At 39.3% G+C, this 16054-nt stretch overlaps 1 protein-coding gene across 10 annotated transcripts in view; it reads right to left on the bottom strand.

Annotated features, from left to right (window-relative positions):
- The window catches only part of OLA1 (Obg like ATPase 1), an 89443-nt gene that overhangs the window by 42425 nt on the left and 30964 nt on the right, over positions 1-16054 (bottom strand). For 9 of the 10 annotated variants that reach the window (XM_083469726.1, XM_083469723.1, XM_083469722.1 and 6 more), the window contains one exon: positions 8589-8764. In XM_083469726.1, coding sequence (XP_083325852.1) covers positions 8589-8764 — 176 coding nt within the window. Of the gene's footprint in view, positions 1-8588; positions 8765-13010; positions 13109-16054 lie in introns of all 10 variants that reach the window. The other variant, XM_083469729.1, reaches the window with a different exon arrangement.

The raw sequence follows: 16054 nt of genomic DNA, 5'->3' as shown, positions 1-16054 counted from the left end.
CCATCTCGCAAATGCTTCAGGGGAAAAACAAGAGGAAAGCTCTTCTAAATCCTTAGATCCTGATTTGTAACCCTCCAGGAACAGGGCTCCCCACAGATTTTAACAAGAAAGGGGCTAGCTGAAAACTTTTAATGAAATATAACACGTTCTGCCTAAGAATAATCACTTTTACTCTCCTATAACTGATTTTCACTCATAAATGTTTTAAAAGTGGCTAATGTAACACCATTTCCTACAAGGAGAAGATCAAAGTGCTATATTACAAATGCATTATGATTAAAAAAGCACTGTGCAGCCTTGCTATTAAATGTTCTTTAAACCCTAAAAGGCTTCCCATAGATCTCACTTGGCACTGCATATACAACCTTTGACAAGTAATGTAGACCATTTTTATTCATTGCCTAAAATTGTAGGCAATTATGTGCGTCACACTGGCCACCTGCAAGTTCTGAATGCCTGCTCCAGTTGTCATAGCTAAAAACTAATGTCGGAGGGGATTAATCTAGGGGGAGAGAGTCCTCTTTAATGGCTCCAGCAGGTGAAATGGCCCAGCTGGTTACTATGATGAGTGGCCAGAATAGCTTATGTAGAGACATGCAACAAGATTACACATTTCAAAAAAAACAACATAGTAGAACTATCTTATCTTGGGGACCTATCTATGTTTTGTGCTTTATTCAATAAATAAATACTTCACTTAAGTTTAAAATATGCATTTCTAAAGCCAAACTTCTCTTCGTTATTAGAAGAATTCCTCAAGTAATCCTTCTTTACTAGTGGTGGAATTTTATGCAGTTTTACAATTTAGAACATAATGTTAGTTACAAATTTCATCTTTAAAAAGCCATTAGTATTATAGTTTCCCCAAAACGTTGATATATTCCATTTTGTAAAGTAGATGGTAAAATCTTTGGGACTGAACAGTTCAGGTTCTAGACTCTACATGATAATGACTAGAAAGCTGTCTTTTATATTTGGTTTATCCCTCAATTATCTCTGCACAAGCAAACAACAGTTAAAGTGTCAATGTAGATTTTCCATTCCTGCCCCAATTGTTCAACTGACCGTCTTCACTGTTAATATGAAAAACAGCACACAATATATTACTCTAGTTTAAACTTAGGTACCTCAACTCATATTTGGCAAACTAGCTCTAGTTTAAAGGTAATTCTAACAATATTTCAGATCAGTGAAAAAATACCCTTTTACTCACAAAACTAAAAATAAAGAATAGGCAGAGAGCCACTCTGTAGATGCTTTTCAACAGTCAAACTCAATTCCCCTGGAAATATGTCACAAACCTGAGCCTAAATATCTGCTAAAAACTGTTTGTAAGACTTCTCTGGGCTGGTTTTCAATGACCAGGGTGAAGCAGACGTGAACATGGATATTTAAGTACACACATGACAATGTTTTATATTTCATTTGATAGTTAACGTACTGCATTTATGTGCTACTCAAATCAAGCTTTCCAATGAAAGTAACACTGAACATGAAATAAACAGAGAGAATTTTGAAGTCCTATCCTTAAGTGGTTAATATACTAGTACAGTCCCAAATCTAAATCTAAACAGATGTAATAAAGATGCATCTGAGATTTTTTTAAATTCACAAATCTCAGAAAATAAGGTTTAAAAGATAATCCTGAGCAATGTGAATTATAGTTGGTCTTCCTCTTGTTCCATCTGGTGGTTTTAAGAGTTTTCAAATATTTTGATTTACAGGAATAAGAGCACACAACTACCAAATTAAACCAAAATAATGGAAAGGTTGGGAAAGTTACCAGCAAACCTTACAACATGCTGTTTATGATCCAGCAAGTTATGTTGTGAGAGCTGCTGGGATTTCTCCTCTTCTTTCCATTCTAGCAGGCTCTCCCCCCCCCATCCTCCACCCCCCCCCCTCAAACAGAAAAGCCGTACTTCAAAACCTTTGGAGGAAAAAAAACAATAAAGTCACCAGCATGTGCTCTGGAGACTTGCTGGACCATGGCCATTATGAATGATTATGGTATTCTACTGAAGTAAAGTACTGCATGACATTCCTTCTGCTTTTGAGACCAGATAAATGACTCAAACATAGAAACAGAAATTGTATTTTTGAAGCAATGTTCAGGCTTTTGGAAATGTAAATAAAACAAGTATAATGTAATTTGAATAGTTTGAAGGTACAGAGGGAGCACTTCTGAACTATTATCCATATTTGAATAGTGGTTGAAAAGGGAACTTTGAAGTCAGTTTTCCATTCTCCTAAGTATATGGAAGGCAGTCTATACCAACCTAGTTTTCAGAGAGGTGGTTATACCTGTGTGTGTAACACTTCACATACCTGAATGCTACTACATGGTTGTTGTTTTTTTTAAAAAATAAATCTTGTAGGTATAGAGCTGAGTCTCAAGAAGGAGGTTTCCAACCCCTGCCTTTCCCTTCGCATGCCCCTTTTCTTATACGCCAGGGGAGGGTTTTGTATGTAGAATGCCATTATATTAGCAGTTAAAAACACACCTCTTTGCAGGCCTTTGGTAGGGATTGAGTTAATATGCTGGTGACTATTCATTTTATCACTTATCCATGTTTTGTGAATTGGTGTGTTGTATTTTGAATTTAATTACTTTACTGTTTTATTTATAACCTGCCTTGGGGTAATTTCATTCTTTTCAGCTGCTTTGAATGCCAAGCAGAAAGGTGGGATATAAATATTTCAAAACAAAACTGGGATAGCATTTTCTTCTGTTAGGAAGAGACGAACAAAATTTGATCTTATCAACAAGATGGTTTCCCTACTTGACCCTAACTGGCAGAGCAAGAAGCAAACTACTTGGTGTGGGAGTGCGGGAGAGGATCACAGAGACTGGAAAACCAAATATAACCATAACCAGATACCAAAACAGTAACATTTAAGAAGAGAAAAGAACCAAAGCAGTAAAAACAAGAAACTGTGTGTGGTGCCTATAAGTGTGGATCATGCAAAACACAAAATTATGGGGAGACCAGCAACCTTTGGTACACCTAGAAGAACAAAAAAATATGCTAAGTAATAGCATATTACCTTCCACCATGTACAGAAGACTCCCTCTGTATCTGGAATTTTTTTTTATTAAACCCAATATTCTCCCTCAAGTAAGTTTGTGCTTTATGCAAGGTCACAACTCTGGAAACAGAAGCCTCCATCCATGGGATGTCCACATATGTGAGGAGATGCTAACATTGCATATCTATAGAATTCCTCCAAGAGAAACCTGCCCTCAAATGTTATGTATCATTGTGTGTGCAGTAATACCAGCAGCTGATATCCACTGCTTCCCAAGCAGAAATGGTGGCCTCCTTAAGCCTTCATGACTCATGACGTTTTCTGGCCCACAACATGAAACCCTAGAAAATATATTTCATTTCTCCAGTGCCAGCTGTTCTCACAGGCTAGAAGGTAAGAGCACTTCTCACATCAGCCTGGATAGCTCAGTTGGTTAAGAGCATGGTGCTGATAATGCCAAGGTTGAAGGTTTGATCCCCATATGGGACAGCTGCATATTCCTGCAGTGCAGGGGTTGGACTAGATGATCCTCAGGGTATCTTCCAACTCTATTATTCTATGATCAAGCTAATGCCATTGCCATGAGTGCAGAATTTTGGTAAATCAAATTTCCAAGACCTGTGAAAAACATGACTTTTAGCACATGCAAAGGCTAAGACCTGAGCAATACTTCATTCTGACGAAGATACACAATTCCTTATTGGCTGACAGTGCACCCACCTATGAGAACCTCCGAACTGCAATGTCAATTCAAAAGGAGGACAGATCAGAGTCTGATTACCCAATTCAGAGCCTACTCAGGAAGTCCATGGACAAATGAAGAATTCTTTAACACAACACACTGCCCATCTCAGGGAAGAGACCTGGGTGCTGAGCCTTTTCTGCAGACCTTCAGGACCTCCCTTAGCTCTGCCTTGTCAAGATGAAGACTTTCTTCTTACTTTGACCAGGACAGACAAAAGGCAACTCCCCAAGGACCTTACTGCCTGCCAAAAGAAAACTGGGCAAATGTGGCTGAAAGCCTCATGGTATTGGGGCACATCTGGTTCTGCTCTCCAAACTAAGGTACACTCCAGTCAACCTTGGTGAACAGCAAATTGTTAAATATGCAAAACTGCCACAGATGAAACTTTAAAGCCCTTCTTGAGAACTGCCAAGATCCACTCAATGCAGGAGAGCCTGTGAAATCCTTTACCATCAGGCTAGCATGATTGCTTGGGGAGCAAGGCTATTATATGAGCTCCTGACTGTGGGATCCTAAATTGCTCCATAATGGCATCTGCAAAAACAAAATGCTTGTTAGCTAGTTTGGGTGTAATCTCTCTCCTGGATTTCAAAATTCTAACAACTATTTTTAAGTTTGGCAAAGTGATGACAGTAGCTTTTGGGGAAACCAGAGGAAAACTAGATCTGTCTCCCAGGGGTCCTCCATTTGTAAAAGCTTATGGTAGCTAGGGCCTGTTGTGCTACACTGCAAATACAGGAGAATTTTTTCACCAGTGACTTATTTCCAAAAATCCAAACAGTCTTAAAAAGAGAACAAGCAGCCAAAACAGATCAGAAACTTGAACAAAGCTTGTAAATCAACTCTGTCACCTAGAATTGAGACCTATTTTAGATCAAGGAGGCAGTATGCAGAAAGGCCTGTCACACAAACGAGAAATGTGGACATCTCACATGACATATTTAATAGCTTAACAGTAACATTTTAACACTACAATGAGAGGGTAAGATTTTTTAAATCATGAATGACAACCTAATCAAACAATAACATTGATAAGCAAGTTAAGGTACCCATTTCTAGTACATATATTCATGGAATAAAGGTGTGAGTTGGGACCCAGCAACAGCATTTCAGATAATTTTACATTTCTGGCTTTAGGGGGTGAGAGACAGGGACTAAACTTCATTTCTTTTTAAAAACAAATTCTAACTTACTGTCTTTGTTAACTAACAGTGTTTTCTATAAATACTTAATTATCCTAGTTAGCTTAACATTGCTTTAAACTAAAAGACAAATAACTTGATACTATGTTTTCACCCCCATCTTTAGACTTCGAAGTAATTATGTGCAGGAAGAAAGATCTGTTCCTCCATGCTTAACAATGTGCATGTACTCTTTTTTTGGGGGGGGGGGCAGCCAGACTACAGGAGCATCATGAAAATAAAATCACATGCCACAGCAAAAATAATAATAAGAGAATTGGATGGCCAACTCCCTTTACTCTCTTTTTCAAAAAGAAGATGAACTGTCAACAATAGTGTAACCAAGCTTTCACATTCCAAACACACACCTCAAATGTTTTCCTGTTTACCCATGATTTTAAATATTTGTTTAAGGAAAGTAATGCCATTTCTGAACTTAAGATTTTGAAGCCACTGGCCTCATCCAACAGGTTCTTCATAACTCACCCAGTTTGGTATCATCTGCAGATCTGATGAGCATTCCCTCTCCTTCTCCATCCTATTCACTTATAAGGATGTTAAACAACGGGCCCAGGACAAAATTGTGCTATCACATCTCTCCGGGGTGACAAGGAGTCATTGATACTTGCTCGTACAGTCCATCAACCAGCCACAAAGAGCAGTAGCAACATCTAGCCCATATTCTACCAGCTTGTCAAAAATTTAGCATGGGGGGCCTTTTCAAAGTCTTGCCAAAATCAAAATGAACTACACGCCCATAATTTCCTTAATCTACCAGGCTAGTAATTTTATAAAAAGGAAATTGTGTGTATATATGTGTGTTAGTATGAAGACATCAACAATTGTGTGCTATACACTGACAATTCCCTTGCAGTTTTTCCCTATATGTCTGCGGGAACTTTCATCACCGTCCCACTTTCACTCACTCTCCTGGTAGTACATGGAGTCATGCTGTCTAGCACCTCGCTGTCTAGCACCTCATTGCCACCTCTCTCTCCCCCCCCCCACTGGCAGGAATCATTTAAATACCTTCTGAAGAAGCTTGGGAGACTCCTGCAAAACACATACTGTACTTCCAAACCATTGTTATGTGCCTCTGCCAAAAGTCCAAATCCAACTTCTGCCAAATGTCCTTGCCCTTGAAAGTAAAGACCAGGCAGAAGGTATATCAGGGTCCACTGGTAGATGCCCAGGTGATTTTGCAGTTCATCAGCAAGAGTTTTGAATCCCAATCATCTAACAGCAGCAACAACTAAAAGGCTTCCCAGACATAAATTAGGCTGCTGGAACTTACAAATGTTGAGGAGAATGGAGTTTTGTTCTGGAGTAATCAGGTGCTCATAGCGATCCACCCTCAATTCTTAGAGTTGGGTAGAATTCAAAGTAGTACCAAGGAGACCATTCCATAAGTGCAAGCATTTATGCCTTCCCAATGGAACAATCTTCCCTCTTCTATGGGCTATTCTGGGGGTTCTCCCCTCCCTCCAGTACAGATTTGGGAGATGAGACAGCAGCTGCATAAGGGAGGAAGAGAACGGGGAAAGCCCCTTGCACCAGCAGGACTCCTTGAACTGGCTTCCGCTAACAAAATGAGTTAGTTGAATCTGGACCACAGTCTGCCCATCCCGGCATAAACCATGTTCTAAGAATTCAAACCTTTCCCAATGATACAAAATTCATAGCCAGCATTCTCTCTCATCTTTAGACATAACCTTCAACAGGAAAAGTGACAAAAACACCACCCATGCCCCTATATTCTTCCTCTTCCTACCCAGAGCCAGGGGCTTGTAACACTTTCAACTCTGTGGCTAGCAGGAGTATTTGTTCCCGCATGGATCCACAGGAAGGGATAACAGTCAGTAGACTGTAGACATTTTGAACGCACACACCTGGGAGACAACAAACATCCCACAACTTGTCAGGAGGACAAACTACTGTCTCGGTCCCTCTCAGTAGGGGGGTCACCAGCTACCACCACAAATCTCCTCTTCGGAGCAGAAACAAGAGTCCTTCTATCTCCAGAGGTCTTCAAATCCTCCTTCACATTTTCCAAGTGGTCTGGAAACAATGTCCATGGGAAGGCCCTGGAATCAATTCACCGCTTCAAAGACACAATTGTCTTGCTCCTGTTTGTAGCATTTTACCATGTTCTGCCACCTGCATTGGTTTTCTTCTTCTTTTTAGAAACTACCCTGTCCCATTGTCCTTTCAGAAGCACTAAAATTATAGGGTTTTCTTGATTTTTAACTGTGGTGAGCAAAATTGTAAATACAGAGAGAGGATATTATTTATAGCAATTTATTTGAATTTAGATTGTGACTACATCTAGATTTCTAACATCAAACAGCCAGGCTGACAGTCTTACTTACCTGGATATATACGATCACTTATATTATTCCAATTAACAATGTGATTAATATAGGAATTCTGCATTAAGGTACCTTTTCACATTCATGGAAATCAATCTATAGCTCAATAGCGTTCATGTTACTATACCACTTTCAATACTTAAACTACAGTGAATACAACTTGCTTTTCTAAAACTTATATGTGAAATCAGATGCAATACCCATATTAGATTGTATTATTGGAAATGTGAGCATGAAGATGTTCACACAAATGAATTTCTTCTTCCTACTGCACTCCCAAAAAATCCACTCTGAAATCTTGGGGGAGCCTCTAAAATGTGTGGGATGAGTATGAGAGCTGCACAAAATTTCAGTCGCGCCCCCCCCCCTCATTCCAGGGGTCTCCTGAGCATCAGGAGTGGCTTTCTGGGAGGCAGAAGAAGGGGTTCTTGCAATTCTATTGATACAACCTATTGTGTACTCTGGAACTGGTATACAGTGGTACCTCGCAAGACGAAAAACGCGCAAGACGAAAGAGTTTTCCGTTTTTTGAGTCGTTCCGCAAGACGAATTTCCCTATGGGCTTGCTTCGCAAGACGAAACGTCTTGCGAGTTCTTGCGAGTTTGTTTCCTTTTTCTTAAAGCCGCTAAGCCGTTAATAGCCACTAAGCCGCTAAGCCGTTAATAGCCGCTAAGCCGCTAATAGCCGTGCTTCGCAAGACGAAAAAACCGCAAGACGAAGAGACTCGCGGAACAGATTAATTTCGTCTTGCGAGGCACCACTGTACAAATACATATCATACAAATACCAAATTTTAGATACAGAAATAACTAAAGAAATATGAATAGAAGAGCAGAACATATGAGGAGTATTTTTGCAAAATATAGTGTGGAAAGTATAGAGACCAGAACAATTATGATTTCTCCTAAAATACATTAAGTAGTAGAATCGAAAACTGAGGATGAAAACACCGATACAGCATTTCCAAGCAATTTAATTTCTTGGGGGGGAAATGTATAGGCATAGCAAATGGTCTTCACTACTGAACTGTTTTACGCAGTCACCGTTTATATATGCAACTAGAATTGAGGTAACTAACACAATGCAACATGGTACGTACTAGATGTAATAATTTTGAGGTAGAAAGTTGAGGTGTCTTAAAACTGAGACTAGCACCTTTTTCCCAGTACAATAAAGTCTGCAGCTGATAAGCACCATCCCTGTGTAAAACCATTCCTACACTGGAAAAAAATATTTTAAAAATTGAAGATATTCTTACTTACATATTCGGGTTTTAATTTCTTGTCACCTCCTCGTACAGCCACTTTTTCTAGTTTGTCTATAATGGGCATGATCATTTCCTCATCTTTTAGCCTAAGTTCTTCATGTATTATTTCAATGTCACGAACAGGTGCAACACTTCCTTCAATGTGTGTGATATCATCATCATCAAATGATCCTTTGAGGGGGAGCAAAATTCAGATGTTAAGCAGTATTCTGAGTGGAGGGGGGATGACGACAAAAGAAAGATACACAAAGTAGAAACAATCTACCAGTCATAGGCACCAGGGCAGAGCAAAACTTAATTACAAGCATTTTAAGTGTTTTTCAAACAAGAAATCTGTCAGTAATTTTCAGTATCGGGGTCACTGCATCTTACAGTGTATTAGAGGTGGCCAAATAAAAGTATTTTTTATATAGCACTTAATAAATAAATGGTTCAGAATAATACAGGAACATTTTAAGTCACTCATTAGATGCAGTAAACATTAGAATTGCTATGAAGTTTATGTCAAAGAATTCTGAAGTTCTACACAGTACTAATGGGTTTCCAAGGGAAACAGGATTTACAAAAAAGGGGGGAGGCCTGAAATCATCTGGCAGACCTCTTCTCTGCTTCAAACTACTTTATCACTATGGTTCTGACGGTGATTAGATAATGAACCACTCAGACACACAATTTACACAGCAGCTAATTTCATCGGTCTGATTTGAGGGTATGGTTTTTAGGGGGCCATCAAAGAAGCAGATGAAGGTGCATTTGTCATATATGAGTGACAACCATTCACACTATCTCAACAAAATGGTGCTGGCCCTTATTAGAAACACATGCTATTATCACATATTTAAAGTGCAGTTGAAGCCATAATTTCAAATTGTCAATGGAAACATAAGGGTAAAACAACCAGATATTACTGAAGCATGTGTACTGACTTTATGCCCCTCTAAAGACATAATGTGGCAATGTAATTCAACTGAGATACTCTTGAGTTCTCAATAAATAATAGCATGAAAACAAAAATTAAAAATATGTCTTAGTAGCAAACTATAATTTAAAAATTTAGACCTAGTCATGAATTAATGCGCAACATGAATTTTAGGCACTATTTAGTAACAATCCCACTGACTCTAGAAATGAGACTTTAAAACATTTTAAAGAATGAATGCTAGCTACTGTATCTTCATATGAGGTCATAAAAAATAAAGCAACATCTACTACATATTTTTAGAGAGATGCAAGTCTACCATATTTTGAGACAATTCACACATCACTTTCCCCTCACATGGGGAATGTCACAATACTTACACCTCAGGACCCATGGAACAGTAGAGCTAAAAAAAAATTGTCCTAATTACACAACCGGAATCATTAACAGCAGCTTCTCAATTAGCATACTGAGGGCAAATCAGATGCATTTTGCCATGTGGACATTGAAAGGTACAACATTGTTCAAAGGCAAAAATCCCAGTAATTGTTTCTTCTTTTGGAATCTCTTTGGTTTGTCTCTATTTTTTACCTTCTCTCTCTCTGTTGATGTTAACCTGGACCCTAGCCTCAGAAGTATCGTCTCCCATTTTAACTTTTGTAATATTCTATGCCGCTTTCTCACACACATTAAACCTTCCATTTCTGTGAATTCCATGGTCCTTATTAAATTTTTCCTCATCATATCTAGCGAATTTTCATTCTTTATCATCTGCTCCATCGTCTACCAATTGTTTTTCACACTAAATTTAAAATATTCCTCCTGATCTCCAAGCATGTTTATTCTTCTTATTTATTACTGTTAATAATAATAATATCGCCCTTCATCCAAGGACCACAAGACAGTTCAAAGTGCAAAAAGAGAAATTCACATAGCATAGCAACTTTCACAAATAAATCGAAAAATCACATTGTTTTGTTTTTTTTAAAAAAACAACTCAACAGCTTTTGGAATGTCCTGGTTTTTACTTTTTAAATTTGGCAACCCTAACACACACACACACACACAGCTTAAAAGGAATTTAGGGAATTCCCCATTTAGGGAAGTTTTTAATGTTTGATGTTTTACCGCGTTTTCAATATTCTGTTGGAAGCCACACAGAGTGGATGGGGAAATCCAGCCAGATGGGTGTGGTATTATTATTATTATTAAGCCAAAGACCTGGAAGAGGAGGAGGCAAGCTTCACTCTGGAGAACATTCAGGAAGCCACCACAGAAAAGCCCCATTCTCATGTTGCCACCCTCTGGATCTCTCATGGAGGCGGCACATTTTGAAGGGCCTCAGATGATGATCACAGGGTCATGGTCGGTTCACAAGGGGAGAGATGGTTGTTGATGTATTGTGGTCCTGAGCCAATTAAGGCTTCATAGGTCAAAACCAGCCCTTTGCATTTGACCCGGAAACTAACAGGCAGCCAGTGCAGTCAAGTCAGGATTGGCGTTATATGCTCAAACTGTCTTGCCCCAGTGTCAGCTGTTAGTTTTCTGTATTTACTCTTTTCATTCCTGTACTTGTGCATAAACCACCCTGGGACGATTTGGTGAAGGGTGAAATTATTATTATTATTATTATTATTATTATTATTATTATTATTATTGTTAATTACATATTTTGTTATCAATGTATTATAATAATAATTGCAGGTTATTATATATTACTGAAAAAATAATAACAACATTCTTAAACATTTATTTATACTAATGAACAACCGTAATAATAATTTTCTTTAACATTTTATTTATACAAATGAACTGCTAGGGTCTAGCTTAAATATGTATAGTAATCACAATGTACAATTTTAGGAGAGCTTACACTAACAAATTGCTGAAACTATTTTCTCATTTGTAAAAACAAAACAAAAACAACTAACACAGTCTAGCAGATTTGGTAAGAATCTTAAAGGTCCAACTCTCTGCCAGTTCAGGAAATGTACTAGTACTTCATCCTTGATCGATGGCCATCAAACCTTTCCTACGTTTTTCCTTGTAGCATTTCCCCACATATCCTGGAAATGTATTTTACAAACAAAAACAACTTCAGATTAGCAACTACTCAAACTAATGCCACCTGGCCAACAAAAGGAGTTGCCTTGCCAGACTCCTTATGCACACAGCATATAGTGGTGGGAAAGCCTCAATAGTTTGTGTCCCTTTGCCATTTGGGGACAGTGTGAATGTCCAGTGAAGAGAAGAGTGTATGCATTTAGCGCTGAATTCTTGAAATCACCCACCCAGCAAAAGCAGTCACAAGTCACCAGTTCAACTATCTTCCCAGAATCACCATATTTTTCCATGTATAACACGCCCCCATGTATAAGACGACCCCTATTTTGGGGGACTCCAAATTCAGAAAATGGGGGAGATTGCCCAGAGTTGTTAAGCTTTTTTTTTTTGGAAGCTTTTTTGGGGGGAGGATTGCCCAAAGTTGTTGAGATTTGGGGGGGGGGGGTGCCGAAAATCGCTCACCCACCAGAACGCCACTGCCAATCTCACGCATTGCCGAAGACATCAATCGTCTGCCCGCTCGCCACCAATCACCCACACAATTGCCGCAGTGGCAGCCAATCAACAACAGCCCTTGCCGCAGCAATCTCCTGTGGCCCCTCTGCATTATCCGTGTATAAGACAACCCTCAATTTTGAACATTCTTTTCTATTGGAAAAAACCTAGTCTTATACTCGGAAAACTACGGTATCTGCTGTTTATGAATCACATGCAAAATGCTTTACATCAAGCTTGTGTTTCTCTGCAGCCTGAGGAAGGAGGACAAGGAGGTGGTGTTATGCAGAAGGGTTGTGGCTTAATGACAAAGCAGCTGCTTCACATGCAGAAGATCCCCAACATCTCCAGGTAGGGCTGGAAAGGACTCCTGCCTGAAATCCTAGAGAGCTGCTGCCAGTCAGCACAGACAACAATGAACTAGATGGATCAACAGGCTGACTCATTATCAGGCAGCTTATTTAAGTGTTATTTCTAGACAAAAAAATGGCTTTTTAAAAACATAGTTAAACAAGGCTGAATGACTGTAACAAGCCAGCAGTAAAGAGAAGTAAACGCTTTATTAGGAGGAGGGAACAGGATTTTCACAGCAGTGTCAGCCCTAATGAGCACAGCAACTAATCTCCAGTAGGTCTTGCCACCATGAAGCAGTTGCTGAGACAGAAGGTCCCAGCCCCTTCCCTCCCCAACTGCCTAAAGTCACCTCCTCTCCAGGGTTTCCCCTAAGCAATCTGAGACTGTGCCTATGTGACACAAATTTCTCCTCTGCCCTCTTCATGCCTCTCCTGGTTCTGGGGACAGGAGCTTGTCGCAGCAGGAGGGGGAGGCTTCACTAGCCAAACTCATCTCCATCCAATACACAGTGTGCCACACTGGAACAGGGCAATAAGATAGTACTACAATGAAATTATTACTTTATTCGTTACATTTGTAGCTCACATTCTACCAAATGCTGCTCAAGGTGGCTTGATGAAGGAAACTCCATGAGTAACTGATGCACTTGCAACTTAGAGCTCCAGAATATGGCCTTCAGGGTTCTGAAATCAAAAGTTTGTAAGAGGAACCATATTATAGTTTGGCACAACATCCAATGAACAGATGTACACATAATTAGAATACACATCATTCTCTGGAATATGTGTCCTGTGTAGATTGACACAGGTGCCTTCTTTTTCTTTTTTACATTTGCAGAAAAGATCCGGAAAATATTGTCTGATATGCAGAAAGCACTGCAAGAGAATGCAGAACTAATCAACCAAATGGGTGGTGCAAACTGCATTAGGTAGGACACTGAATACTGTATCAATTCATACAAGCACTCAGTGAGTTCCATTTCTGGAAGCAAATGCTTGTCAAAACCTCTGAAGAGTAAGTTTTGTATGATAACAGAGGAAGTCACAAACAAATTCACTGAACATTGCAACATTTTAGTACATTATTACACTTCACACGTTTTGCATCTGTTGACATATAAAGCAGAAGTGGGGAACTGGATCTGTCCAGTAGGTCAGACTGTTATCTATCCCACCCCTTGCAAGCCAAATGTGACATAATAATGACATCAGCCAACACCTATTCACCCACACGATTTTAAATCCCTTGCTTGGCAGGGGGTTGGACTCGATGGCCCTTGTGGTCTCTTCCAACTCTATGATTCTATGATTCTATGATTCTATGATTCTATGAAATCCAACTATGCAAACAAATACACAGTCCACAGCACTGATCATTAGGTCTTGTGGGACACTTCATAAGGGCTTCACAAAACCCAACGATCAGCTGATTGTCAGGTCTTACAGTGGCCATGTGAAGCACCCCACCAATGTTTCCAGGGTTCACACCTGGGACTTTCTGCGTGTAAAGCAGTTGCTCTTTTACTGAATTACAGCCCCACCCATATCTCAGTGGTAGACTGCTGGGTGCAATTACAGTAAACCAAAATAGGTGGCTATCAGAGCACAGGCTATCTCTGTCCAGGAATGACTGTAGAATGGCAAAGCAACTGAAGCTGACAAAAGGAACTCTGCATCACTGAAGCCACTTCAGCCTCCAGTGAGAAAACTGTTCCTTAAATATTCCCATATAAAACAGGTCATCTACCCAATTCTTTAAAGAAATAAAAAATCAAAATTATATTATGAAGCTGAAATAGCAGTTCTGTAAACAACATAAAAGAAAAGCTATACAAAACAAGAAACTGGTTTCACAGCCATTACCACCTAAAAGAAAGTACAATTTCAAGAGACAATGCAACAAATTGTATGTTACTATAAAACTGACCTGATACAAAGAGAATACAGTGGTACCTCTGGTTACGAACTTAATCCGTTCCGGAGGTGCAATCGTAACCGGAAACCATTCTCAACCTGAGACATGCTTTTGCTAATGGTGCCTCCGGCACGCAATTTCTGCTCACATCCTGGGGCAAAGGTAGCAACCAGGAGCAACTACTTCCGGGTTAGCAGAGCTCGTAACCTGATGCGTACGTTACCAGAGGTACCACTGTACAAAAAAAGGGTTATAAATATCAAATAAAGCCATATTTCACCAGGGTTTGCCATTCCCAGAATTGGCATAATGTGATATAAATAACAAATGGCTGCCAAATGGAGGCAAACCCTATACATTTATCTGCAACCTGAGATACCTGTAATTTATCAGTCTTTTTTTTTCAAAAATGAGGATAAAAATAACTTTATTAAACCAAATATTTAAAGAAAAATCTGAACATTCTTTCCAGTCCTGTAATATGGTAGAACAAAAAGCTACTAACAGAAAACTTGCAAGTTGTTTACACATATTGATAAAAGACATAATTTTGGGGTTTAAAGGCACTGGTAAAACTATTACTTCAGAGATTTCCTTCATTATCTTTTCCCAAAATTTGTATACATGTTTACAACACCATCACATGTTCTAATAGCTTCCTTTTTAATTACACCCCCTCACAACACATAGAGGAAACAAGTCTATTTATATGTGCAAGGTGGACTGGAGTCAAGAATGGGCTATTTTTAAGAAGTTTTCCTGGATATTTGCAGAGACAGATCTAAAAGCGGGGTAAGCCACATCCCCCAATGCAAGGCTTTGTACAGTAACAGACAATTATAATTCCTGTACACTTTGTACAAGCAAGTCCTGAGTTGTACACTGAGAGTACAACTCTCAAATGCAAGAGCACAGTCACAAGAGAAGGAAGAAGGATTCAATGATTGAGGTTCCTGTGACACAGACATAGAAAGCACAAGTGTTCTTCCTGTTTAGGCTCAAAATTCCTAAGCAAGCCCCTATTGAAACCATGGAACCATGCCTAATGTATGAAAGGAAGAAATTATGTGAACATCTATATAGGCCATCTTTATCTAACTAGGTGCAAGAACACCTTCCAACAACTATTCAAGGAAATCATTTCAGATTTTAATAAACCAAATAAGCAACTCAATTCCATTTGATCTGAAATCCCAGCTTTGCATCGGCCACACAGTAAGTCTGCCTCAAAAGAGTACTCTTGTAGTTCGTTTGAACCCCTAACAGATAGCAAATTCCCTTTATTGCATCGTTGCCAGGAGCAAACATTTCCAGCATCCCACCTCACACCATCTCCAGTTTGTCTTCATCACTTTACTCCTTTCATCTTGATAAAATGTTGAGAACCAGTCTCAATGACTGAGCATTCCTCCTCCTTTCCTTGCCCAATTCATGATTCACCCAAGCAGAACTTTTAAATAACCACAAATATTCAGCAGCAACACTTTATTTACACGGAGTTCTTTCCTTACTCAATGCAGCTTTATTCAGGGCCTTCTTCCCATCCTTACGGACCACACCTCACTGACAGCACTTTTTTTTCTCAATCACAGGCTGAATTTTCTCTTTCTGCACTACAGTAAAAGCACCATGATCTTCTAACACATTCTTAGCAGTCTACCTTGTTTCTCCCCACCCCCATATTTTAGTATGGCAAAATCTATCTACATTTTGTA

Source organism: Podarcis liolepis (genome assembly GCF_965112155.1).
Source record: "Podarcis liolepis genome assembly, chromosome: 1".
In the NCBI taxonomy this organism is placed as follows: domain Eukaryota; kingdom Metazoa; phylum Chordata; class Lepidosauria; order Squamata; family Lacertidae; genus Podarcis; species Podarcis liolepis.
This window is presented reverse-complemented; position numbering and strand designations above follow the sequence as displayed.